Genomic DNA, 25,860 nt, shown 5'->3' with positions numbered 1-25,860 from the left:
GAGCATGCTGTCACGTTGTGGGGATTGCAACCAATGTCACAAAACAATATGTGCATAAATTCTTTAATGAGAAATTAACTTGAGCTGTAAACTTTCACCTCAAGCACAATTAAAAAAAAAAAAAGAACCCTAAGCTATGCCCCGGGTATAATCATAAGAGATTCAGTTGATGCCCAGAACGTCAGAGCCCAAGGTGGGAGCAGGTCTCCTGCTCATCTTCCCAGAACCAGTCCAGTGTCCTGAGAAGAGCGACCCCAGACCAGAGCAGATTCCCCCCAGGGCGCCCTTTCTCTGGCCAGAGCCCACACGCAGTGGCTACTTCTCAGCTGCTGAATATTAATCCACCTGCGCTAAGATGAAGTGGACTTCCAGCAGGGCAGGGAGAAGGGCCATATGCCAGCTTCCAGGCACCTGCCGGCACAGTTTCCTTTGGAATCACTGCCCAGATGCTTTCTATTTCAGGAGTCAGGTCCTTTAGCTGATATTTTTCAAACAAGGCCTACCCATAGCTGATATTTTTTAAACAAGGCCTACCCATAGGAAATGGCAAAAGGGCCATCATGCCAATCTAAAGACAGAGGCACTTACACTGAGATGGTCTGATGTTGAGGAGAGAAGGTCTCCGTTGGAAGGGTGAAGTTTTTCAAACAGAACGGTATCCGCTCCTTTGGAATAAAGCTTTATCTGCCCTTCTGGGTTTCGAACTGAAAAGAAAAAAATTTGGAGAAGTATATCATTATCAATGAAATCCGCCAAACCTAGATTCTCCCAGGGCTCCGGGCAGGCCATTTGGAAAGGGGCAGAATGTTTTAGGATCTGCTGGAATTCTCTGATTTCTCAAACAAGTGTTTTCAGTCTGATGTACAAGACCTCCCTCTTTTCCTTGCCTCCTGTTTTTGAAGGGTTGATACATTCAAATCAGGCCTCTGTATTGAGGTGAATTGAGAGCTTTCTTTGCTTGTCTCCTGGTATGAAAGTCAAGACCTACTGTTCTAATCAGCTGTTAGTGTTATTCCAAATCCTCTTCATATGGAATCCTAACCAGTCAGAGCCATGCTTTAGGCCTTAGTCCTCCGCCCTTGCTGACGTATTTGTTTGCTCCCTTTACTTTTTAGACAAGCCCATTCATTGCTGGTGGTTCATTCTTTAATCACAATTCTCGCTGCAAGCAAGCTTCACACAGGAGGCTGTTAAAAAATAAAGGATCTACCTTCTTCCCACTGGCAGTTGAGATTAGTAGAGCTGTGCTTTTAACCTGCCCCCCAGGTTCGGGAATGACAGTGTTCCTCACCTCCCATCTCACCTCATATTACTTCCAGGCAGATCTTTCTTTAAAACCCCAGGATACTCAAGGAGTCCCTGAGTGGTGCAAATGGTTAAGCTCTCAGTTACTAATCAAAAGGTTGGCAGTTTGAATCCTCCCAAAGATGCCTCAGAAGAAAGGCCTGGCAATCTACTTCTGAAAGGTTACAGCCACTGGGTGTGTGGGGGGCGGGGGATGGAGAACACAGAATACTTGGCTTAACTTTGCAAGCTTGAGTTCACATCCTGGCACACAGTATACATTTAATAACTGCTGAATGAATGAATGAATGACATAGGAGTATATTGCTTCCCAGGAACCGCTTAAAATTTAAGACAACTGCCTGGGTCCCAACTTCATGATCTCTGACTCTCACAAGCTTTATCTAGTAAGTCAAAGATCACTGCATGCTTTCCTTTCATGTATGCCTTTGCTCTAAAAACAGAATGCCTCAAAACAGATGAACAGAAATATTTGCTACTATTAATTTAATGGGATACAAAATTTAAAGCTTGATTTAAAGGAATATAAACAACAAAGTACAAAAACTTACTTTCCCTCTAAGCTTTGTTTTTGTTGTTGGCCTAGGCGCCGTCCAGTCAGTTCCGACACATAGGGACCCCATGGACAACAGAACGAAACACTGCCCGGTCCTGTGCCATCCTCACAATCGCTGTTACACTTGAGCTCACTGTTGCAGCCACTGTATCAATCCACCTCGTTGAGGGTCCTCCTCTTTTCCGCTGACCCTGTATTTTGCCAAGCGTGATGTCCTTCTCCAGGGACTGATCCCTCCTGATGACACGTCCGAAGTATGTAAGACGCAGTCTCGCCATCCTTGCTTCTAAGGAGCACCCTGGTTGTACTTGTCCTAAGACAGATTTCTTTGTTCTTTTGGCAGTCCATGGTATATTCAATATTCTTCACCAACACCACAATTCAAAGGCATCAATTCTTCTCTGGTCTTCCTTATTGATTGTCCAGCTTTCATGCGCATATGATGCGACTGAAAATACTATGGGTTGGGTCAGGCGCACCTTAGTCTCCAAGGTGACATCTTTGCTTTTCAACACTTTAAAGAGGTCTTTGGCAGCAGATTTGCCCAATGCAATGCGTCATTTTATTTCTTGACTGCTGCTTCCATGGCTGTTGATTGTGGATCCAAGTAAAATGAAATCCTTGACAACTTCAAACTTTAATCCGTTTATCATGATGTTGCTCGTTGGTCCAGTTGTGAGGATTTGTGTTTTCTTTATGTTGAGGTGCAATCCATACTGAAGGCTGTGGTCTTTGATCTTCATTAGTAAGTGCTTCAAGTCCTTTTCACTTTCAGCAAGTAAGGTTGTGTCATCTGCATAACGCAGGCTGTTAATGAGTCTTCCTCCAATGATGATGCCCTGTTCTTCTTCATATAGGCCAGCTTCTTGGATTATTTGCTCAGTATACAGATTGAATAGGTATGGTGAAAGAATACAACCCTGATGCACACCTTTCCTGACTTTAAACCAATCAGTTACCCCCTTGTTCTCTCCGAACAAACACCTCTTGCTCTATGTAAAGGTTCCTCATGAGCATAATTAAGTGTTCTGGAATTCCCATTCTTTGCAATGTTATCCATAGTTTGTTATGATCCACACAGTCGAATGCCTTTGCATAGTCAATAAAACACAGGTAAACATCTTTCTGGTGTTCTCTGCTTTCAGCCAGGATCCACCTGACATCAGCAATGATATCGCTGGTTCCACGTCCTCTTCTGAAACCGGCCTGAATTTCTGGCAGTTCCCTGTCGATATACTGCTGCAGCTGTTTTTGAATGATCTTCAGCAAAATTTTGCTTGCGTGTGATATTAATGATATTGTTCTATAATTTCCACATTCGGTTGGATCACCTTTCTTGGGAATAGGCATAAATATGGATCTCTTCCAATCAGTTGGGCAGGAAGCTGTCTTCCATATTTCTCGGCATAGACGAGTGAGCACCTCCAGCACTGCATCTATTTGTTGAAACATCTCAATTGATATTCCACCAATTCCTAGAGCCTTGTTTTTCGCCAGTGCCTTCAGAGCAGCTTGGACTTCTTCCTTCAGTACCATCAGTTCCTGATCATATGCTACCTCTTGAAATGGTCAGAGATTGACTAATTCTTTTTGGTGTAATGACTCTGTGTATTCCTTCCATCTTCTTTTGATGCTTCCTGTGTCGTTTAATATTTTCCCCATGGAATCTTTCACTATTGCAACTCGAGGCTTGAATTTTTTCATGAGTTCTTTCAGCTTGAGAAATGCTGAGTGTGTTCTCCTGTTTTGGTTTTCTATCTCCAGCTCTTTGCACATGTCGTTATAATACTTTTACTTTGTCTTCTCGAGATGCCCTTTGAAATCTTCTGTTCAGTTATTTTACTTCATCATTTCTTCCTTTTGCTTTAGCTGCTTGACATTCGTGAGCAAGTTTCAGAGTCTCCTCAGACATCCATCTTGTTCTTTTCTTTCTTTCCTGTCTTTTCAATGACCTCTTCCTTTCTTCATGGATGATGTCCTTGAAGTCATTCCACAATTCGTCCGGTCTTCAGTCACCAGTGTTCAATGTGTCAAATCTATTCTTCAGATGGCCTCTAAATTCAGGTGGAATATACTCAAGGTCATATTTTGGCTCTTGTGTACTTGCTCTGATTTTCTTCAGTTTCGGCTTGAAAATTGCATATGAGCAATTGATGGTCTGTCTGTTCCACAGGCAGCCCCTGGCCTTGTTCTGACTGATGATATTGAGCTTTTCCATTGTCTCTTTCCACAGATGTAGTCAATTTGATTCCTGTGTGTTCCATCTGGCGAGGTCCATGTGTATAGTCACCGTTCATGTTGGTTAAAGAAGGTATTTGCAATGAAGAAGTCATTGGTCTTGCAAAATTCTATCATTTGATTGACGACATTGTTTCTATCATGAAGACCACATTTTCCAACTACTGATCCTTCTTTGTTTCCAACTTTCGCATTCCAGTCACCAGTAATTATCAATGCATCTTGATTGTCTGTTCAATCAATTTCAGACTGCAGCAGCTGATAAAAATCTTCTATTTCTTCATCTTTGGCCTTAGTGGTTGGTGCATAAATTTGTATAATAGTTGTGTTAACTGGCCTTCCTCGTAGGCATATGGATATTATCCTATCACTGGCAGCACTGTACTTCAGGATACATCTTGAAATGTTCTTTTTGACAATGAATGCAACACCATTCCTCTTTAAGTGTCATTCCCAGCACAGGAGACTATATGATTGTCCAAATCAAAATGGCCAATACCAGTCCATTTCAGCTCCCTAACGACTAGGATATCGAGGCTTATGTGTTCCATTTCATTTTTGATGATTTCCAATTTTCCTAGATTCATACTTCATACATTTCAGGTTCTGATTATTAATGGATGTTTGTAGCTGTTTCTTCTCATCTACCTACCCTTAAAACCAAAAACCCGTTGCTGTCAAGTTGATTCCAACACATAGTGCCCCTTTTAGTCAACACTCATACTAGTTTCTTCCTGGCTTGATGAGATCTAACGCACCCTGGAAACTTATTAGTGTTGGGATTTGTCTGGGGCTTGTGTTCTGTCCCCTTGGTTGGCTTTCCTACTGCCAGAACTCATGCAGTTTTTCTTCTGTTTTGGCTCTAATTGTCCACATTTGGAAACAAAGAGAAAAACGTATGCTAACCTTTATCTAATTGCCCAAATGGGGAAAAAAATCAAATTAAGCCTAAAAAAGGCCTTCTCTTGATTGTCTTCTACAACAACCTAAGAATTTCCCCATATCTTCTCCTTCCAGCATAAGGACTATAAAGGCGAGTATGTACAGTCTCCATCTGCCAGGGCAATTAATCTCTGATTGCTATTTATAGCCTAGTCTAGGATGTTAGCTCTCAAATATTTTGGTCTTAGGACCTCTTTACACTCTTAAAAATTAGCAAGCACTCCAAAGAGCTTTTTTGTGAGTTATACATATATGTATATATATCAATATTTACCATATTAGAAATTAAAACTGATAGATTTTATTATATCAACTGTATTATATCAATTAAAATACTATTATAATAATAATAATCAGCCTATTACATATTAATATACCATTGTTATAAAAAATAACTATTTCCTGAAACAAAAAAATTTAGTGAGAAAGTGGAAATTTTTACATAATTTCAAATTTCTTTAATATCTGCCTGAAGAGAAGACAGATTCTGAGATCTGCTTCTGTACTTAGTCTTTTGTGATACCACATGTCACGTGACCTCCATAGTACTCCAATATACACTCATGAAAGAACGAATGTGGAAAAGGCAAATAGCATCTCGATAGTATTATAAAAGCAGCTTTGCATTTGTAGATCCCCTGAAAATCCCTCAAGGTCTCCCAGTGGTCCCTGGACTACACATTGAGAACAACTCATCTAGGGAAATCATTAACTGGCTGTGACTTGTGCAAGCCTCACCATCTCCACGTCCAGTTCATATATGTGACAAGAAGATGTCTAAACAATCTAACTTCTACGGTCCTTTTTAGCTCCATAATTTTCTGATTCAATAAAAATTTTCCACCCTTGACGCCCTTTCTTAACTCAGCATTAGCTCCTTTAAATTTGAGTTTGTATAAATCCAATTTCATGCAATACTGCTTGAGTTTACTCACTAAACATTTCCTTTAGCAGCTCAGCAAGTTTTATGTCTCTTTTCTATCCAAGGCTTCTCGTAATTTCTGTTAGGAAGCCTTAGAGTTAGTAAAATCTCAGCCATTTCAGAAGTTAACCTTTTTAAAATGAGTTAAATCAGATCATAACCATTTTAAATCAGAAATATGAACATGATGTTCCTATAGACATATAGCCAGAATGTAGACAAGGGTCATAGTTTTTTGGTTATAGAATCTTATCCCATTGTTTGTCCTTTAAATATTGGTGTTCTTCAAGGATTTACCCAGATCCTACTTCCCCTTCCATCCATCACATTCTCCTTGGGCGATTGTATTCATTTCTATGGCTTTAAGTCTATCTACAGGCTAACTCGTCTCAAAAGTGTATATCCTGCCCAAGTCCAGCTCCTTCTGACCTGTACATCTAGCTACCAATTGGACATCTCCCCTTGAATGTTCCCAGACACATCAAATTCAAAATAGACTAATCACTTTCTTCAATTAACTAGCTACTTCTTCTAGGTCCCCAGTCTTAGTGACCAGCTTCACCACCCACTCCGTCTTCCAAATCAGAAATCGGGCATCACTCATAGCTCCTCCCCCTCTGCCATCTATACACCCAATCAAAGCCATGCACTTCTCTCTGCCACATTCTCTCTTGTCTAAGTTATTACATTAACCTAACTTGTTTTACCGATCCTGGTCCTGCTTCCTTCCAAACTGTTCTTTATATTCTAGCCAGGGTCATCTTCACACTGATGCTCAGAATCCTGCAATAGCTTCTCTCTACCCTTAGGCTCAAGCTTGGACTCCTTAACATGTCATATACAGAGTTCATCAAGAGCTGATGAGTCTATTTCCTGTCTCCTTTCACTGCCTACTCCTGGATGCTGCCACACAGACTATCTTTCAATTTTTCAAGTGTACCACATTCTGCCTGAGCTTCAATTTCTTGGAAGATAGTAAGCACTTAAAATATTTGCCTATAATTGAATTGAACTATAATCATGCAGAAATAATTGAAAGCAGTACCTATGCCTTTGCAATGTAAAGAAAAAATTAAAAGTCACGAATGGCTTCCAGGTTTACACTGTAAGAAGCAGCTGCAACAGCAGCACCATGAAGGCTGGCAGATAACTCTACTTTGCCACATCTCAGTTGGGTTGCTGCTCCTACACCCACACAGAAAAATGCTGTTCCGTAGCAGTGGGATTTGTACTTCAATCATCTTTAAACGGTTTAGACTTGAACAACACCTTGTCTAAAGATCTCGTAAGAGCTTTTCAAGGGGCATTTATAATTTATTCTCTGTAACGATTATCTTCCATTCCCCCTCTATTAATAACTCTCCTTGAATTTTATCCTCTATTTTTATCTATAGAAATAATGATCCCCACCTGCAGAATCAGTCCTTCCAAAACTATATAATGAAGTCTATACATTTACCAATTTGGTATATCCTATTCCTCTGCAAGAATTCTTTATAGAAACCTGTTTTTATTTAGACACATCTGACTTAAATCAGGGGGTGGGGAATATGGTATGAGTGTCAGAGGGCAATACACCATCAACAAGGAAAATGACAGAACTCTAGTTAAATTAGGTGTTCCTGGGTGGTACAAACAGTTAATCCACTCAGATGCTAACCGAAAGGTCGGAAGTTCAAGCCCACCCAAAGACACCTCAGAATAAAGGCTTGGTGACCTACTCCTGAAAAATCGGGCACTGAGAATCCGATGGAATACAGTTCTACCATGATACACATAGAAAACCTGGTGGCATAGTGGTTAAGTGCTACGGCTGCCAACTGAAAGGTCGGCAGTTTGGATCCGCCAGGTGCTCCTTGGAAACTCTACGGGGCAGTTCTACTCTGTCCTGTAGGGTCACTATGAGTCGGAATCGACTCGATGGCCGTGGGTTATGACACACATGGAGTCACCATGAGTCAGAGTCAACTCGACAGCAACTGGTCTTTTCTAGCTTAAATACAAAATAAATTGCTGATGGGTCACTATTTTGGATGTTGAAGACAGATCTCTTGCCTCGGAATAAAAGTACTACTGCTATTGAAACTATACATCACTGATTCGATGTGTGAAATTTGTTTATATAACCCCCCCAAAACAAAACAAAGCAAAACAAACAAAAAAAGGAAAGAAAGTAACTAAAAGCAAATGTCTGAGCCTTGGCGTCAGGGTGCTATCTTTACAGACCAAGCCTTGTGGCAGTCATGAGACTGGGATTATTGCTTGTCTTGTTATCACACTGCAGAGATTTTTCTATACTAGTGGAGTCCCTCCTTTAGATTCCTCCTGATTAAAAACTAAATAGAACCAAAAGCTCTTGAATCTCCATGCATTTTGTGTTGAGCTGTTATTTTTCTTCATGTGGGATCTGTTAAGGTAAACATCTAATGTTTACAGTTGGGCTGCCATTTCTCCACAACCTGTAATGGTGACCAAGTCCGGAGAAAAGCCATAAATCTCCGAGCGCAGCAATCCTAGATTTTTGTCAATGCCCTCAGAGCAGCATCATTAACACCTCCCCTGAGGCTGTAAATAGAAGATACCCATTGCCTTTGAGTCGATTCCAACTCATAGCAACCTTATAGGACAGAGTAGAACTGCCCCATAGAGTTTCCAAGGAGCAATTGCTGGATTCAAACTGCCGACATTTTTGGTTGCCAGCCAAGCTCTTAACCACTGAGCCACCGAGGCTCCAAATAGAAGATAACACCTGCTGATACAAAATTAGGCCAACAAGGAGAGGAGGTGTACTTTTTAGCAACATTAATGGTGACTGTCTACAGCCTGTGGTCAAAAAGATAAAAATAAACATCCTCAGATGTTGTTTGGTTTTATCTGCTGAGAGCAATCTCTGAGGAATAGTTTCCAGTAGTTGGAAACCAAACCCCCCACCATTACGCATATACACGTTAGCCACTGTAGAAACTAATTTAATATGATGAGCAGGATATTCATAAGTTGCAAACCACTGGGCTCAATTTTATTTAACAAACATTTATAGAAAACCTACCGTATGCCAAGCAAACTCTGTGCTTGGTCCTGGACAGTATAAGAAGAATGTGACTAAGTCTAAGATGTAAGTTTATGGACTGTTGAAGGAGAAATGAAAGGTACATGCAAGCAGGAAAGGAGCAATGCCCTGAGGAAGGGAACAGAGAATGGCATCAGGTAGAATCTTTAGCTTTAAAAAGGAATAACAGCAATTTTTCTCTGAGGCAGGAGGAAGAACGAATGAAGATAATGCTCGAGAATGAAGGTGATGGAGGGAAAGAGAAGAAGTCAATGGTATGCATTCCTGAGGGTCTTAGAGAAAGGAAACAAGTTTATCTTCCAAAAATAAAGGAGATCATCGCAGGCTTTAAGGCTTGGGAAAGGGCAAAGGTTTGGGACACTTGTGTGAGGAAGGAGAAAAGGAGCTAATTAAGAATGGGAAGGACACTGAAGCAGCACCGAGGGTTCAGCTGAGTTGGGAAAGCACGATTTGTTGTGGCACTAAGTAAAAGATGAGGAAACCATCTCTAGCAACAGCGATGAGCAGAGAAAACGAGGATGAAGATGAGCAAGCTGATGGTGATGGCAACAATATTAACAACACCTAGCATGCGCCAACAAATCAGAAACTCATCGTGACCCAGTGTTAGCACAGTGATGAAGACAATGGGCTCTGCAGCCAAACTCCCTGGGTTTGAATTCCACCTATCTCACTTCAAGCTCTGTGACCCTGGGCAAGTTATTCAAACTCTCTGTGTTTCAGTTTCATTATAACTTGAATGGATATAAAACAATAGTGTCTACCTTATAGAGTTATGACAATTAAATCAGTTAATTAATGTAGAGCGCCTAGAGCAGGCTGGGAAAAGAACAAGCACTGGTTAAACATTAAAAAAAAAAAATTATACTTATTTCTACAGCATTGAGGCAAAGGTGCGGGTTACAGGTGTTCATAAAGTTATAAGAATATCACAACTCTCAGCACGGGAACAAGAGCAAAATAATCCTTGAAAAGCATCAATATCATCACAATACAATCAACAGATCAAAAATAATCTCAGCTATCAACTGTACCTATGACAGACATCCTTTTTCTGATATTGCTGAAATCCAAAAAGGCAAGCAATTGGTAAGTAACTAGTGTTCCCAGTTCTTCTATTGTTATAGTCTCTGGGGTTCGAGATTTAAAAACGAATCCAAAATTTCTTGCAGCAGTCACTAGGGCGCCTTCATCAGGTGACTGAACTTGGTAAATCAGCTGGCCTAAAAGGGAAAGGAACAGGCGTATAGTGTATCAATACTGAAAATAATTAAAATTCATAGAATGCCATCTCCAACTTGTTCTTCAACGCCAAGCTCAAGCGTCAGCTCTAGAAATCTTTCCTATGCTCAGGCCTCTCTTATTCACCGACCAGCTGGACCAGGGGCCCTTCCTCTGGGATTCCACAGGATTCCAGGCAGACCGCCATTGAAACCTTCTCATCTCCTGTGGAGGTGCCCATTCCTGAGTCTGCCCCTCCGCTACGCTGAGTGTCTTAGGTCAGAGACCAAATCTGTGGATTTTCAGTGATAAGAGATGTACCATGGAACAGTCACAGCTAAAACATTTTACTACATATTAACTCATAAAATCCTCATGGTAAGCCTTTGAGGTAGAAGTTGTTAAAGTTAGGTCTCCATTTCATATCAGTGGAACCTACGATTGAGAGATGTTACACAATTTTTGCAAGATCACACAGACAAAGGGTGATGCAGCAGATGCTCTGAATTGCACGTCAGTCCTCTGCCACTGACCATTTTTGTGAGAAGGCATACAAGAAATTTCTCCAAGTAGAGGGCATCAAACCAGGGTGTTAATACTTGGTACCTGATACTGTGCCTGTGTTGGGGCTGGGGGAAGGAAGGGAGAGGAGAGAGAACAAAGGAAGCAAGCAAAAAGAAATAAAAATACACTTAAAAAAAAAACTGCATGTATAAAATATGCCCTTTTATATAAGATTATATCATGTTTGTAAGTAAAAATAAATTAGAATAGGCAGAGCTAGATCTATATTTACTGATTCATATACATGTTCAGGTTACATTGGTAACACCACTTGGGTTCTTGTCCTGTCCTATTAGCTGATTGAAATAAGACGGACACTGATTGCAATGGAAACAGAGTGGCAAGTTTATTGTCTGTGCGTACAAGGAGCGCTGGGGTCTAGTGACCACAAGGCCACGTGCTCGCTGAGGGGGCTGGGGAGCTTTTGGTTTCCAATGGCGCCAGGGGTTGGGTTTGGTACCCGGAACTTTCTGCCCTTAGCCCCCCCATGCCCATATTTGGGGGTCCAGGGTGGGGGGTCAGTTGAAGGATGTGATTTCTTCAACCTGCGCATGCTTCGAGGTGTAACTCGGACTAGTTCAGTGGATGGAGCCACTACCTGCTGCAACTTCCTGAAAAATGTTGCTCAAAACAAGCTTGTGGTTAGCCAGACAAAAAGAGGGTGTCGATTGGGGTTTTCAATATGGCTGAGCAGCCTGTTTCAGTAAGAAAGTAGTTGTTAATATATATTGATGTATACAGTATTCTATAATTATTTTTTGTTAAAAGTAAAAACCATTCAACCACAAATCATCAAACAACCGAGAACAACATGAAAGATAGGCACAGAACACAACAAACAGAAGAATACTTGACAACATGAAACATAACAGATAAAACAAAACTTCAAATTAAGTATGATTAATGTCCTCAAAAAACCTAAGAGAATAGTAAAACATTAAAATAAAAACAGGTTGCTATAAAAATAAAACAGTTTTAGAAGTGAAACTCATAGGCAGAGATAAAAGAAGCTTAATTTAAAGGAATTGTGATATCCCCAGATAAAAATATAATGACTATTATATTTTAATTATAGAAATACCATTAATCATTGGCATTATTATTGTAAGACCAGTTAAAGTCATAAAAAATAATTATATGAGTCCTCATGCAAGGGTTAAATCCTGTGAATCTTCAGTGATTAAAATCTGAGGGATGGGTGAAACTAGCATGATCCAGGAGAAAACTATGGCTTGGACGTAGTCCCAACAACAACAACAATAGCAACAATAACAAATATATACACACACACATATATACATATACATGTGCATATATACAAGCAGACACATATATATGTAATTGCAGTCTATATGTAATATGGAAATCCTGGTGGCATAGTGATTAAGAGCTACGGCTGCTAACCAAAAGGTCGGCAGTTCGAATCTACCAAGCACTCTTTGGAAACCCTATGGGGCAGTTCTGTAGGGTAGCTATGAGTCAGAATCAACTGGAGAGCAATGAGTTTGGTTTGTTTGTTTGCTTGGTTATATATATTTCACTTTTCAGTTGAAATTACTTGGGTAGTAATTTCGGCTCAAAAGCTGGTAAAAAAAAAAACCCACTGCCATCGAGTCGAGCTGAAAAAAAAATAAAACTTGTAAATGGAACAGATTGGGGTCAGTTGGAGCAAGAAGCAGATTCTCCATGACTGCCTCACAACTTCAGTATTAAAGTGGCCAAGATGGTTCTGTTCTATTCTATGAACCCTGAGTTCCAAACAACCATCTTATAAGTGTGAGAACTTGTTCATAAAAAAAGTGGGGTCTAAATAAAAGTATAGTAGTATCAGTGTAGAAGGAGCTTCGGTGGTACAGTGGTTAAGCACTTGGCTGCTAACCAAAAGGTTAGCAGTTCAAGCCTGCCAGCTGTTCCTTGGGAGGAAGATGTGGCAGTCTGCTTCCGTAAAAGACTTATAGCTTTGGAAACCCTATGGGGTAGTTCTACTCTGTCCTACAGGGTCACTATCCAAGTCGGAATCAACTTGACGGCAGTGGGTTTGGTTTACTTTGTTTGTTTAGTATCATTGTAAATGTATCCCCATTACTGGGAAAATTCATTCTAAGCACACGCCTGATGGTCATCTGCATCAATTATATGTACATGCTAACAATGGGAGTTACGTGGCTCAACTCGTATTTCCCTATGGGTCCTGGCAACCAGAAAGTTAACAGTCAATGTGGTAGTCATAAGAAATAGTTCATCTGCTTATATTAGCATATTTGGATTCATACCTTTCATCGATTTCATTTCTTTTCTTTTTTTTGTGGTTTAAGTCTCTCCATATTTTTTTGGAAAATGTTCAGAATATAAATAAATACAAAGAAAAGCTACTGACAGGTTAACCTCATGCAATTTTCCACCATTAATTAAAAAATCCTCCAAACCCCCAACAGTTTTTATAAAAAACATAAGCTCTGATTTAGAAAACAAAAATTAGGCTGACGACTATACACAGACTTTTCACCCACTTACCTGCACTATTTTCCTCCGACATGACGGTGTGGCAGAGAGCAAGTATCCTAAGGAATTCATGCACTTTGGGGTCACCCAGTTTAATGGATTCAATCAGACTATGGTCAAAGAACTGAAATTTTTTATCTGCTTGGGGGTTGAATGAGAAATCCACAGGTTCTTTTTTCTGTAGGGGAACAAAAACAACAAAACTATAGGTTTTATTCCAACAATAATCTTTCAAAATTCAAAAAAAATGTCCTGTAAGTATTGTCAGTGCTTGTATGATTTTTCAGCCTCAAACGTCTGGACTTAAAATGGCTTTCTGTTTCTTCATTACTGTTGAATACAATTTTCTTATTTCAGAGTCATGCACCAAGCAGTGAATCTTTCAAAAGCATATGAGGAAGAAAAATCTCCAGGGGCTATACAGATCCTCAAATACTAATTGTAACTCCAAATATGAAGAAGCTCTGAAAATTGAATTGTTGTTATTGTTTTCAAAATCTATTTGATGGCAAAATCTAACCTGCTTTGAACTGATTTTGGCAGCAAAACCTGGTGTGGAATTGTATGAGTCCACTTACAGACTTTTTTTAGCTTCATCAAATATTTATCATGTACCTACTATGTGCCAAGCGGAGTTATGGGTGCTGGGGTAGAGTAGGAAACAAAATGCCATCCTTGCCCTCAATGAAAGTCAGTCTTATCAGGCCAGGGACAAGTAAAAAGGCAATTTCAACAGGATGTGCTAAGTGCTATGATGAAGCAAGCACATTGGACCAGGGAAAGAGGGCCGGGTGTCAAGGAAAGATTCTCAGAACATATAGCATCTAAGTTGAGGCTGGAGGGGTGAGCAAAAGTGAGCCAGACAGAGAGCTGGAGCAAGATGGCTTCAGGCTGAGGGTACAACATTTGCAGAGGCATGAGAGAGAAAGGGGGTGCGGTCATTTGGAAAGGCTTTAAGGAGCACAGGATGGATGAAGCATCTCGGGCATGTGGACAGAGATGAATCTGGATAGAGGAGGGGGCTTTGTCTGCCAGAGGCCAAACTCTTCCAGAAGGCTCCCTTCCCACTCACTGATGACTTCGCTGCTGTACTCTAAAAGCATCTCTGGAATTACAAAAGCAGGAATTTGGAGGCAGATCACTAATTGGTCGAGAAATATTCATCGAACTTTTGATTTGCTAAGCATGGAATAAAGTCAGCATTTCCTCTTTGTCTTGCTGGAACTCACCCTCAAAAAAGAAAAAAAAAAGAGAGGGAGGAAGAATGAGAAACAAAAGGCAGACTCCATTTTCAGGGAAACTAGAAGAATCAAAAGCCACACCTCCTTCAATAAGATGGATTTGCTGCCAAAGAGAAGAGTCCTGGTGGCACAGTCGTTAAGAGGTGGGTTATTAACCGAAGGGTCGGTGGTTTGAACCCACCAGCCTCTCCATGGGAGAAAGATGTGGCAGTCTGCTTTTGTAAAGACTGCATATGCAGCTAGGAAACCCTCTGGGGCAGTTCTACTGTCACTATGATTTGGCCGGCTTTGGATTTTTTTTTGGTTGCTGCCAAAGTTGGGGGTGGGGGGGCAGAAGTGGGAGGAGAAAGGAAGAATTATGGGTAAGAAGGATAATACTCTGAGGAAGGAGAGGGTGATGCAGGAGGAAGCAGAGAGAAGCTGACACAAAGAGAGCTAGCTCACGGTGCTGAAGAGCTCAGAAAAAGCCCACTAAAACACAACTCTTAAAGGCAAGGGTCACATCCCTATTTGCAACAGTGGTAAAAGGTATGAAGCAACCCTCAGAAGGAGGGTCCTCTGCCTGGTTTGGCCAGAGGCAGAAGAGGTATGGCTAAACAAGGAATTCCAGGAAAGCAGTATTTCCAGGAAGCATGCTTACTCCGAGTTAGCAAAGAGAAAGAGTCTTTACTTATCTCCATTGTCCAGCCTGAGTTATAGCTAATCACTTTCTAACGCCAAATCCTGAATCAGAAGAAAAATATTCTCTTGGCTCCGCGTGTAAATAAACCTCACATAACTATCTGATGTGGAAAAACTTACGTCCTTCAATAATGAATAATAATTTTTAAAAAAGGAGCCACTACAGAAACTATACACTGGTTTTTTTTGTAAGAAAAGTACAGGAAAAAATAAATAGAATATGAAGCTCCCTGACCTGTTTCCATGGAGCAGAAGAAAACTGTAACAAAACATTTTATAATTAATTTTAAAAAGGAAAACCAAATGAAGCCATCAATCCAATGACGCAATAATAGCACAAGGCAGAAACTCAAGAAAGAGGTAGCGAGGTAAAAGAGGGAGAAGAAAGTGAGCTGTTCAAGAAAGAAGCAGAAATTAAAAGTAAACTAGAGAACATGAAGAGGAAAAGATACTGCAGAAAACTAATTAAATCCCAAACCTACTCCCCAGTAATGGAGAGAAGGACAGGATTACGAAAATGATCACAATGAAACAAAAAAATTGTTTTACACAGAAATATCTCTAAAATACACTGTCAAGAGAAAAAAGAAAATTGAGTAGTAGCATGTATGTTAACTACCACTGTCTGTCAGCATGTCATACTGTGGGGGCTTGTGCGTTGCTATGATGCCGGAAGCTATGCCACCGGTATATCAATTACCAGCAGGGTCACCCATGGTGGACAGGTCTCAGCAGAGCTTCCAGACCAAGACAGACTAAGAAGGAGGACCGGATGGTCTACTCCTGAAAAAACTGGCCAGTGAAAACCTACTGAATAGCAGTGGAACAAGAATATTGAATATACCAGAAGAACAAATAAGTAGGTTTTGGAAGAAATACAGCCAGGGTACCCCTTGGAATCGAGGATGGTGAGATTTTGTCTCGTGTACTTTGGACATGTTATCAGGAGAGCCCACTCCCTGGAGAAGGACATCAGGCTTGGTAAGGTAGAGGGTCAGCATAAAAGATGAACGGACACAGTGGCTGCAACAATGGGCTCAAACATAGCAAGGATTGGGTGGATGGTGCAGGGCCGGGCAGTATTTCGTTCTGTTATACATAGGGTTGCTAGGAGTCAGAACTGACTTGACAGCACCTAACAACAACAACAGTAGCGTTGTCCATATAAAAAAATGGAGGATATATATTTACTTGTGTATATATAAAATATCTCTAAAAGACTTTAAAAATATATAGGAACTGTGGTTGGGGGACATAGATGACAAAGAATTTTCAACCATATGAATGTATTTTTTAAATCTAATATATCAAGTATCCTTCATCTTGTCATAGCAGAAATCTGGCTTCTAGGAACTCATAATTTTAAAAAGACATGTACAATTCGAAGGTAAAACTAAGAATAAAATTTGATCACCTCCACACCTTAGTCATTTCTGTCTTCTGACCTGGGTCATCATGTTCTTCACCTGCTGGAACAAAAATTGAGAATTAAAAGTAAATGAAATTGTAAACAACATGAACAACTGCCTCTTTTGCCATGAGACCAAAAGACCTAGATAGTGCCTGTTACAATCACTGAACATTTTGGTTGAAGAGTTTTGATCAAAAGGCGGAAAATGCAGATCAGAATTTCAAATTCTCACAGACTCCAGGCTTCCTGGAGCCATGGAGGCTGGAGGAACCCTGAAACTATTGCTCTGAGATAATCTTTAAGCTTTAAATAAAAATATCCCCTGAATTTTTCTTAAAACCAAGCAATAGCTTAGCCTTGAGCATTATACTCTTTAAGCACTATCTATATGGGATCAAAGTGACAACAGCAACTTGGAAAGACTAGATAGACACCTTAGGAAGAAGTGAGTTTATGTTAACAGGGGAGGAACAACTCAGAAAAGGAGGGTGAGAGTGGTTGCACAACTTGAGGAATGAAATCAATGTCACTAAATTGTACTTGTAGGAACAGTTGAATTGGTGTATGTTTTGCTGAGCATATTCTCAACAACAAAATAAAAATAAAAGTAAATGAAATTGAAACTAGATTTAGACATTTAGTCTTAAGGAATGCACTTATTTATTAAAGTATCAATACTAGATGGCAATATGCGTTCAAATGTAGACTTTCTAGAAGCATGTGCAAACTGTAACCCTAGACATGACAATTAACGCAGATGCTCAGGTCTTGCCCATAGAGAAGTAAAATGCAGTAGACATCAAAACAAAAGAGGCAGCTCTCAATTGTATTTTTTCTGTAAGTTTTCTTACTCTGCTGTATCTATGATACTCGCAACTTGAAAGATTAGATACGAACCTTACAGAGCAGTGAGCTTATGTTAATGTGGGAGGAACGCTTGCAAAAGGAAAGGCAAATTTATGTCTTTCGCATTTATTTCCACTGTTGGGGAATCAAAAATTATAGTCTAAACAGACCAGTTGCAGTCAGTGCTAGAACCTGGGGAGTAAGTCTTTGCCTGTCGTGGTGTGGGCTAGTCATATCTGCATAATGTCAACGACAAATTAGCGCATAAACTTTAAAATGATGTCTGTGCTACTTGCAAGCAGAGAATGTGGCAATCTGTGTTCTTAGTGTAAAATGGACATGCGCATATTGTAGAATTTTTTTTGAAAAATATGGAATGTTTACAGTAAAAACCAAATAGAAAGTAAAAATCATTAATAGTCCCACCACCTAGAGATAATCAGTATTTCTGGGTTTTTAGGGTTTTTTGGGGGGGGGGGTGATTTTGTGTGTGTGTGTGTGTGGATGTGAATATCTATTCATCATATTGTTCATAAATTTTTGGTTCCTGCTGTTATAACCACTGCGAGAATTTCCCCTGTCATTGGAAGTTCCTCGTGCATTTCATTTTGAACAGCTGTATAATAGCCCATGACTATAGATGGAGCATAATTTATTTTAGCCTTCTCCTATTTTGGAGCTTGTAAGTCTCCCACCCCTAATTTTTGCTTGGCATTTAAAGATGTAATAACCATTGCAATGATTATACTTCTTAAATAAGAATAAGAATTACAGGCATCAACCATGTACCAGTAGCTTACATCATCACTTATCCGTACAACAAACTTAAAGATGAAGATTTTCATTCTGCTTTTATGGGTAAGGAAACTAAAAAACAGACAGTTTAAAGTAACATGACTGAACAAAAACAAAAAATGCCAGCTTAGTGGGTTTTTGACGGCAAGACTCCTCTTTCACTACTCAATGATATGACCACAAAAGCACCTGACACACAGTCATTGTCGTTTTGCAGGGTCTGAGATCTGAATACGGAATGATGTGTGCTCTGTGGGAAAAGGCTCTGAGCTAGTGCATGAACCTTGCCCCGCACCTGGAATTTAAATCTCATACCCACTGGGGTTATTTTCTATTCAATATCCCAAATGCAATAACTCCAGTGAAATAATAATAATTTTCTTCAAAAAGCTCTGTTTCTTTTAGTAAAATGCCCCCCTAAAAAAACACATTTATAGCGCTGGTGATGGGAGTGAAGAGGAATTAAAGAAGTCTAAGAAAGTGATGGTTCTACCAGAAAGTAGATTTAGACAAATCAGAGTAGAATGCCAAATTTCCCCAAAGCCCAGATCTATGATATAAGTGAATCCAACCTGATGAAAAAAGCAAAAAGTGATTCTGAAACATTCTGAGAATGTTTTATTTAGTAAGGATGTATTTTAATGGCTTATAAACTACTTAAGTCTTATATTTAACAAATTAAGGGTCTAAAGCACTACTTAAATCTTTTCGTTACTACCCTACTTTTTATAAGGGAAATTACAAACTAACATGGGGTTTGTAAGTTTGGAGATTTGCAAAGATCTTGGGATACGCATCTTGTAATAAAAGTCTCTAAAAATACCAAAAACCCAAACTAAACCCGTTGCTGTAGTTAATTCAGTAAAGACCAGTCGCTAGAAAAGGACTTCATGCTTGGTAATGTACAGAATCCATGAAAACAAGGGAAACTCTCTGTGAGATGGATGATATAAAAGCCTCAACAATGGGCTCAAATGTATCAAGGATCGTGAAAATGGTGGAGGAGCAAGCAATGTTTACATTGTTAGGCATTCTGCTATACGTCAGGTTGCCATGAGATGGAGCAAATCAATGGCAACTAACAACAACATTCTGACCAAACCAAACCAATGCCTTGGAGTCGATTCCGACTCAAAACATTCCGACACAGGTATGCAAATAGGAACTGGGTATGGATGATAGAGCGTATCTGACCACTCAGGTGGCCCTGTGGGGTGGGAATTCTTGGGAATGAATAGTACATTCTCACAAGCATACAGACAGGTTCACTAACATCAAATCCAGAGCTGATTCACCCAACAATTATTTACTGAGTGTATGTATTACGTGCCAGCCACTATGTTAGATGCTGACGGAGCCCAAGGTAAAAAGAAAGTGAGTGATGGCTTTGTTTTTTTTTTTATTAAAAAATATATTGAGAGTTGCTTTCCATAAAACAAGAATTTGTTTTGTTTTGTTTTGTTTTAAGAACTGTTAATAATTATTAATAAAAAGGAACTGCTTTCCTTACCATAGATCCTCCCGTTGATGGAGCATTTTTTAAAAGTCATGATGTTTTGCGTCAAGGTACCCGTTTTGTCAGAGAAAATATATTCAATCTGGCCCAGTTCCTCATTGAGTGTTGTTGTTCGAGCTTCAGCAGGTGTTGCTTTCCCGGAGTAATACATCTTCCGGTCCCAGTTTATAAAATAACTGTGTCCCAGACGAATTACTTCCACACTGTCAGCCATTACAACAGAAAAAAGAAACACTCCATCAATTTCGGAACACACAAAGCTTTGCCAAAGTCATCGGAGTTTAGGAAAAGCGTATGCTGCGTCCCTAGGCCCCATTGATCTTCAGAGGCATCTCAGCAAAAAGTCTTCACAAACCCTTCTCAGTTACTCCTTTGCAGCACCAGGAAATAGTAGACAGTCCAGGTTAGCCTGGAGCCCTAGGGAATGTTCCAGGCTTCTCTATTTACATTAAAATGGCCTAGTGGAGGTTCCTTGTGTACCCTAGTAGTTTGCATCTCCTCCTATGTCTGAGGGAAAACTATTAAAGACATTTGTTGGAACATCTTTATGTTTGTCAGAACATCCTGAGAAATGTGTTTCCAGGACCTTCCGCCCAGTGCATTGTCTGTATGGCTCCACTTTGCCAAGAGTGGTAGAAAGTAATATCTCCATGAAGCCATAATCAAACCATAATAGACTGAGCGTGAAGAGGGTAGGCTGTCATATTAACTTGCCCATCTACCAGGAAATGAACATTGCCTCATGTTCTGGTGATGATTTATGACTTCCCAACTCTAGAAGTGGAATTTCTCTTGCCAAGGGTATGAACTCTTTCAATGTCATTCATACATAATAATAAATTGATGGCCAAAAAGGTTAGAACAATTTAAGCTTCTACCATCAGGTTACTGAGACTCATCTTTTATTATATGACAATTCAAAAGGCATCTCATTACTGTTTTAGTTAGCATTTCTTTTCTGATCTGTGACGTGAACATTCTTTTCATATTTTATTGGCCAATTGTATTTCTTCTCAGAATTATCTAATTGTGTTCCTTTTTTTTTTTTTCTTTTTCCTTTCTGGGGTATTGTGTTTCTTACTGATTGTAAGATTCTGTATACGTAAAGGCCGTCGGCTTTTCGTCAAAAAATGATACATTTACCCAATTTATCATTTGTTTTATTTTTGACATGCAGAAATTTTCACTTTCTAATCAGTCAAATATATCAATTTTTTTTCCTTTAGAGTTTCTAATTTGGGAGTTTTGCTTATATACACCTCCCTATGCTGCTCACCAAAGGCTGGCAGTTCAAATCTACCATCTGCTCCTTGGAAACCCTATGGGACAGTTCTACTCTGCCCTGTAGGGGTGCTATGAGTCAGAACTGGCTCAACGGCATCGGGTTTGGGTTTGGGTTTGATGCCAAGGTTAAGGAACCCTGGTGTCACAGTGCTTAAGTACTTGGCTGCTAACTGAAAGTTCGAACTCACCAGCCACTTTTATATATAGACGTCTGTATTTTTCTTCTAGTTCTTTATTGATCTCTTTACATTTATTTTTTTTTTCTTTTTGTATTGTTGTGAAAATATGCATAACACAACATCTGCCATTTCAACATTTTTCACATGTACAACTCAGTGACATAAATTACAACTGGCATATATATAAGGGAAAAACCTTTCATCACCATTTGTTGAACTTAAACCCTTTCCCCCATTTAGTTGGGATGCTTCTTGTGTCATATACAAGTTATTTTACTCACTATTATCTCTTTTTGGGCTTTAGTTGTTTTCACTGCTATGTCACTAATGCATCTATTTTCTACATTATTGTAGCTTGGTAAAACTCTGCAATAACTGGGAAAAGACAAGAGCACCTTTATTCCCTTCTTTTTCAAAAATTTCTCAGTTGTTGTCACTTGTGTATTCCTCTAGATCAACTTTGGAATCAATGTATCGGTTTCCTCATAAAATCTATTTGGGACTTTAATTAGGCCTATGTTAAACTCAGAGGAGCCCTGGTAGTGCAGTGGTTAAAACACTCAGCTGCTAACCAAAAGGTCAGTGGTTCAAATCCACCAGCCATTCCACGGGAGAGATGTGGCAGTCTGCTCCTGTAAAATTACAGCCTTGGAAACCCTACAGGGCACTTACTCTATGCTGTCCTCTAGGGTTGCTATGAGTGGAAATTGACTCAATGGTACCTGGCAACAACAGCAACATACTAAACGCAATTTAAAAAGAACTGGTATTTTATAAGACAAAGGAGGATAAATCTTTTCATGAATTCAATTTTTAAAAGTACTTCTGTGAGTAAAATTTATTTTTATTTTGTTTTTCACATAGTTCCACACTATAACTTGATAAATTTGTCCCTAGACATCGTATCTTTTTATTAATGGAATAGTTTCTTAAATTACCATTGGCCTAAAGGAAAGCTTTCATTTTTTTTTTTTTAATATATATTGCTCACATAATCAGAAACCTAACTGAATTCTGTTATTAATACTAAGAGTTTTGCAGATTATTCATTTGGATCCTCTAGGTCTATAATCACATTGTCTGTAAATAATAAATTTACCTTCTTTTCTAACGGTTTTATTTCAGTTTCATGTTTTATTTTGTTCGTTGATATTTCAATTTCAGGTCTTAGTCTATTAACAAGGAGAGCTAGAATAGTATACAATAGTAATGATAATAGCAGGAACCTTAGCTTACTTCTGCTTTTAATAGGAATTAAGCCTTGATTTTCTCCTCTGTAAACCAGGACAATTGAACTAGATCACACCCATGTCCTTTCTGGGTATTAGATTACATACTTCTAGTTCTATAAGTAGAGGAGCATTGGTGGTCTCAGTGGTAAGCCTTGTCTGCTAACCAAAAGGTCAGCGGTTCAAATCTACCAGCCACTCCACGCAACAAAGATGTGGCAGCCTGCTTCCGTTAAGAGCACAGCCTTGGAAGCCCTATGGGATGATGAGTTGCCATCAACTCGATGGCAACAGGTATTTCTATAAGTACATGACATATCTATGCTTCTTTCTCCAGAAGTGATAAGGTGCCATTTTATTTTCTAACTATTTGAATGGTAATACTTTTTTTCTCACAAACTAAAAATCACACTATGACAAGGTAGAATCAAATGATATGAAGATAAATAAGTCACACTGCATGTTCTTATTTATATATTTTCATGTGAGGGTTGGAACCCTGGTGGCGTAGTGGTTAAGAGCTCGTCTGTTAACCAAAAGCTCGGCGGTTTGAATTTTTCTGTATCTCCCCCTCCCCCTGCTTCCTTGTAAGTTCCTGTCTGATTCCCTGTTGTTTCCCTTATTCCATTTACTCAGAAAGCATTAGCGCTTACACTGGGCCACAGTTCCTTGACTGTCATAGGCAACCAGCGCTAAATGAATGAATTCCGACCCTTTAGTCCCTAATCTCACCAAAAGGACACTTAGACCTACAGAGGTTAAGTGACTAACCCAAGGTCACACAACTAACTAACCACAGAACTGAGAGTAGAATTGAGGCATTTGGTAATGTCATTGTAGACCTGGTCTTAAAACGACATGGTGCAGGTAACTGTGCAAACCACCTGAAGCTTTCATTTATCTGACAGTCTAGCAGCACCCTGAAAACTCAAAGCAAAATGAACAGAACAGGATTTGAGTCTTCCACGTCACAGCAGTGGCCAACGGAAGAATTCTAAATTCACTCAGACTCTTCGAGCTTAAAATAGTCCGTAGAGAGGAAGAGTAGTATCCTTTTGTTTGGGAAAAAAGGAGTTAGAAGAGTCATCGTGAAACAATCAGCCCTTTGCTTCCTAACAGCAGCGAAGAAACAAACATTCGGAGTTAGAGTGATCAGGTCACCTAGTGTTTTCTGCCTGACATTCCAAGAGCAGGACTTAGGATCCCACCCATTACCTGGCAAAGCAAGCAACATGGAAATGAGCTCCTATTGCTTTAAAACAAACAAACAAATCCGTTGCCATCGGGTCAATTTGGACTCATAGTGACCCTGTAGGACAGAGTAAAACTACCCCGTAGAGTTTCCAAGGAAAGCCTCATGGATTGGAACTGCCAACCCTTTGGTAAAGCAGCCGTAGTACTTAACCACTACACCACCAGGGTTTCCCCTATTGCTTAAAAAAAACCAAAAAACCCATTGCTTTAGGGGAGAAAAACTCTCAAAAGCTAATTCCTTGGGAGTATTGTAAAACTGTAGCTGGGTATGTTTTAACACTACATATCAACAAATCAACAGCATAGAAATATTTTTCCACAGCAAACATCCAGGGCTCACTTGCAATTATTAACCATTCAAAGTGAGTTTGGGATGTTTACCTTCAAGCAACAGATGGCATGAATTTATTCTTCATATTTATTCAAAAGCCTAATTGAAGCGATTGCAGAAGGCCTTCATTCCTCTGAGCTGAAATGCCTAGGAATGAGTTTTCCTCTGTCTCAGTCTTGAGGCCGAGTAACCTGATCTCCCTTGGAACACGTTTTCCCTGAAGCCGAGGTAGGATTACTGCTCTTACTGGGTGCGAGAACAGCTCACACTTACCTTCATCGGTGCCATGCCTCACAAAAAAATTAAGAATTTTAGCTTCTTTTCTTTTTCTGACATCTTTGCTGAATAACAAATCATACGTAGCTTAGGTATGGAGGTAAAACCCTGTGCCAAGCATCAGAAAACGGATTTTGATCTTGGTCCTGCCCCTAACTAGCTCCGTGATCCTGAGCAAACCATCTCCTCATTGTGAAATAAGTTCAGCAATAACTACCTCAAAAGATTGTTGGGAGATGTAAATGAGATAAAGTATGTGAGAACATTTTATATGAGGTATAAAATGCTATCTAAAGGTAAACCAAAAAACAAACCCATTGCCATGGAGCTGATTCTGACTTACGGCAACCCCACGTGTTACACAGTAAGTAGAACGGCTCTATAGGGTTTTCTTGGCAAATGGTTTGCACCCAACTACTAACCTAAAAGCTGGCAGTTCAAACCCACTCAATGGTACCTCGGAAGAAGAGCCCAGTGATCTGCTTTCATTAAGATCACAGCCAAGGCAACCCTAAGAAGCAGTTCTACTCTGTCAACATGGGGTCACAATGAGATAGAATAGAATCAACAATTACAGGTTTGGTTTAGGGCTTTTTTTTTTTTTTTAAATCTCTACAGAAGCAGGTTGTCAGGACTTTCTTCCATGGCGCCACTGGGTGGGTCGGAACAGCCAATCTTAAGGTTAACAAGCAATCGCAAACCACTTGAGCCACCCAGGGAAACTTATTTAAAGATACCAAACCCATTGCCTTTGAGTCAATTCCAACTCATAGCGACCCTAAAGGACAAAGCAGAACTGCCCCATAGGGTTTCCAAGGCTGTAAACTTTATGGAAGCAGACTGCTACATCTTTCTCCCACAGAGCAGCTGGTGGGTTCAAACTGCTGACCTTTCATTTAGCAGCTGAGCACTTAGCCACTGAGCCACCAGGGCTACCAGTTAAAGATAAGGTGCAGAAAAGAACTCAGAAATCAATTATTTCAATGCCCTAATTTTACAGAGAAGCCAATATTTGTCAGGCAAACTACAACACAGAGAAGCCCAGTGCTTTCCCTAAGATCACACAGCTATTAGTGGTAGCACCAAGACCAGAACTTGCATTTGGACTATTTTAAACTGACTTTCTTTCCACAACTCCAGGAGAAACATTAAAGGGAGAAGAGATGCTCACCTGGGGGTCTAGCCTCAAAAAACAAAAAAAAAAAAGAAAAATCAATCTTTCAAATCGTTAAATGAAAACTGGCAAAGAAAAAAATGTTCAAAGAAAGAGTTTATACAGAATATACTCCTTCCACGAGGACATAAGAAATGGCACATGTGCAGATGGTAAGCCAGCATGCATGTTTATTATTCATATAGGACATAAAAGGAAAGCTATAAAAGCTGACAATAGCTCTTCTGGCAATGAGCAGGGTTTACCACCAACTTTATAATTGGACACAAGCACGCGAGGTCCTCGGAATCAAAGAGGAGCCAGTAGGATACGGTTTAAATAGA

General features: G+C 39.7%; 1 protein-coding gene across 1 annotated transcript in view; it reads right to left on the bottom strand.

Moving 5' to 3' along the window:
- ATP8B4 (ATPase phospholipid transporting 8B4 (putative)) overlaps positions 1–25,860 on the bottom strand; it is a 370,299-nt gene that overhangs the window by 68,975 nt on the left and 275,464 nt on the right. The window contains exons 14-18 of the mRNA XM_049897713.1: positions 19,805–20,013; positions 16,665–16,711; positions 13,333–13,498; positions 10,068–10,256; positions 589–704 (exon numbers count right to left, since the gene is read on the bottom strand). Of these exons, the coding sequence (XP_049753670.1) occupies positions 589–704; positions 10,068–10,256; positions 13,333–13,498; positions 16,665–16,711; positions 19,805–20,013 (727 nt within the window). The remainder of the gene's footprint in view (positions 1–588; positions 705–10,067; positions 10,257–13,332; positions 13,499–16,664; positions 16,712–19,804; positions 20,014–25,860) is intronic.

Source organism: Elephas maximus, chromosome 10 (assembly GCF_024166365.1).
Source record: "Elephas maximus indicus isolate mEleMax1 chromosome 10, mEleMax1 primary haplotype, whole genome shotgun sequence".
Taxonomy (NCBI): domain Eukaryota; kingdom Metazoa; phylum Chordata; class Mammalia; order Proboscidea; family Elephantidae; genus Elephas; species Elephas maximus.
This window is presented reverse-complemented; position numbering and strand designations above follow the sequence as displayed.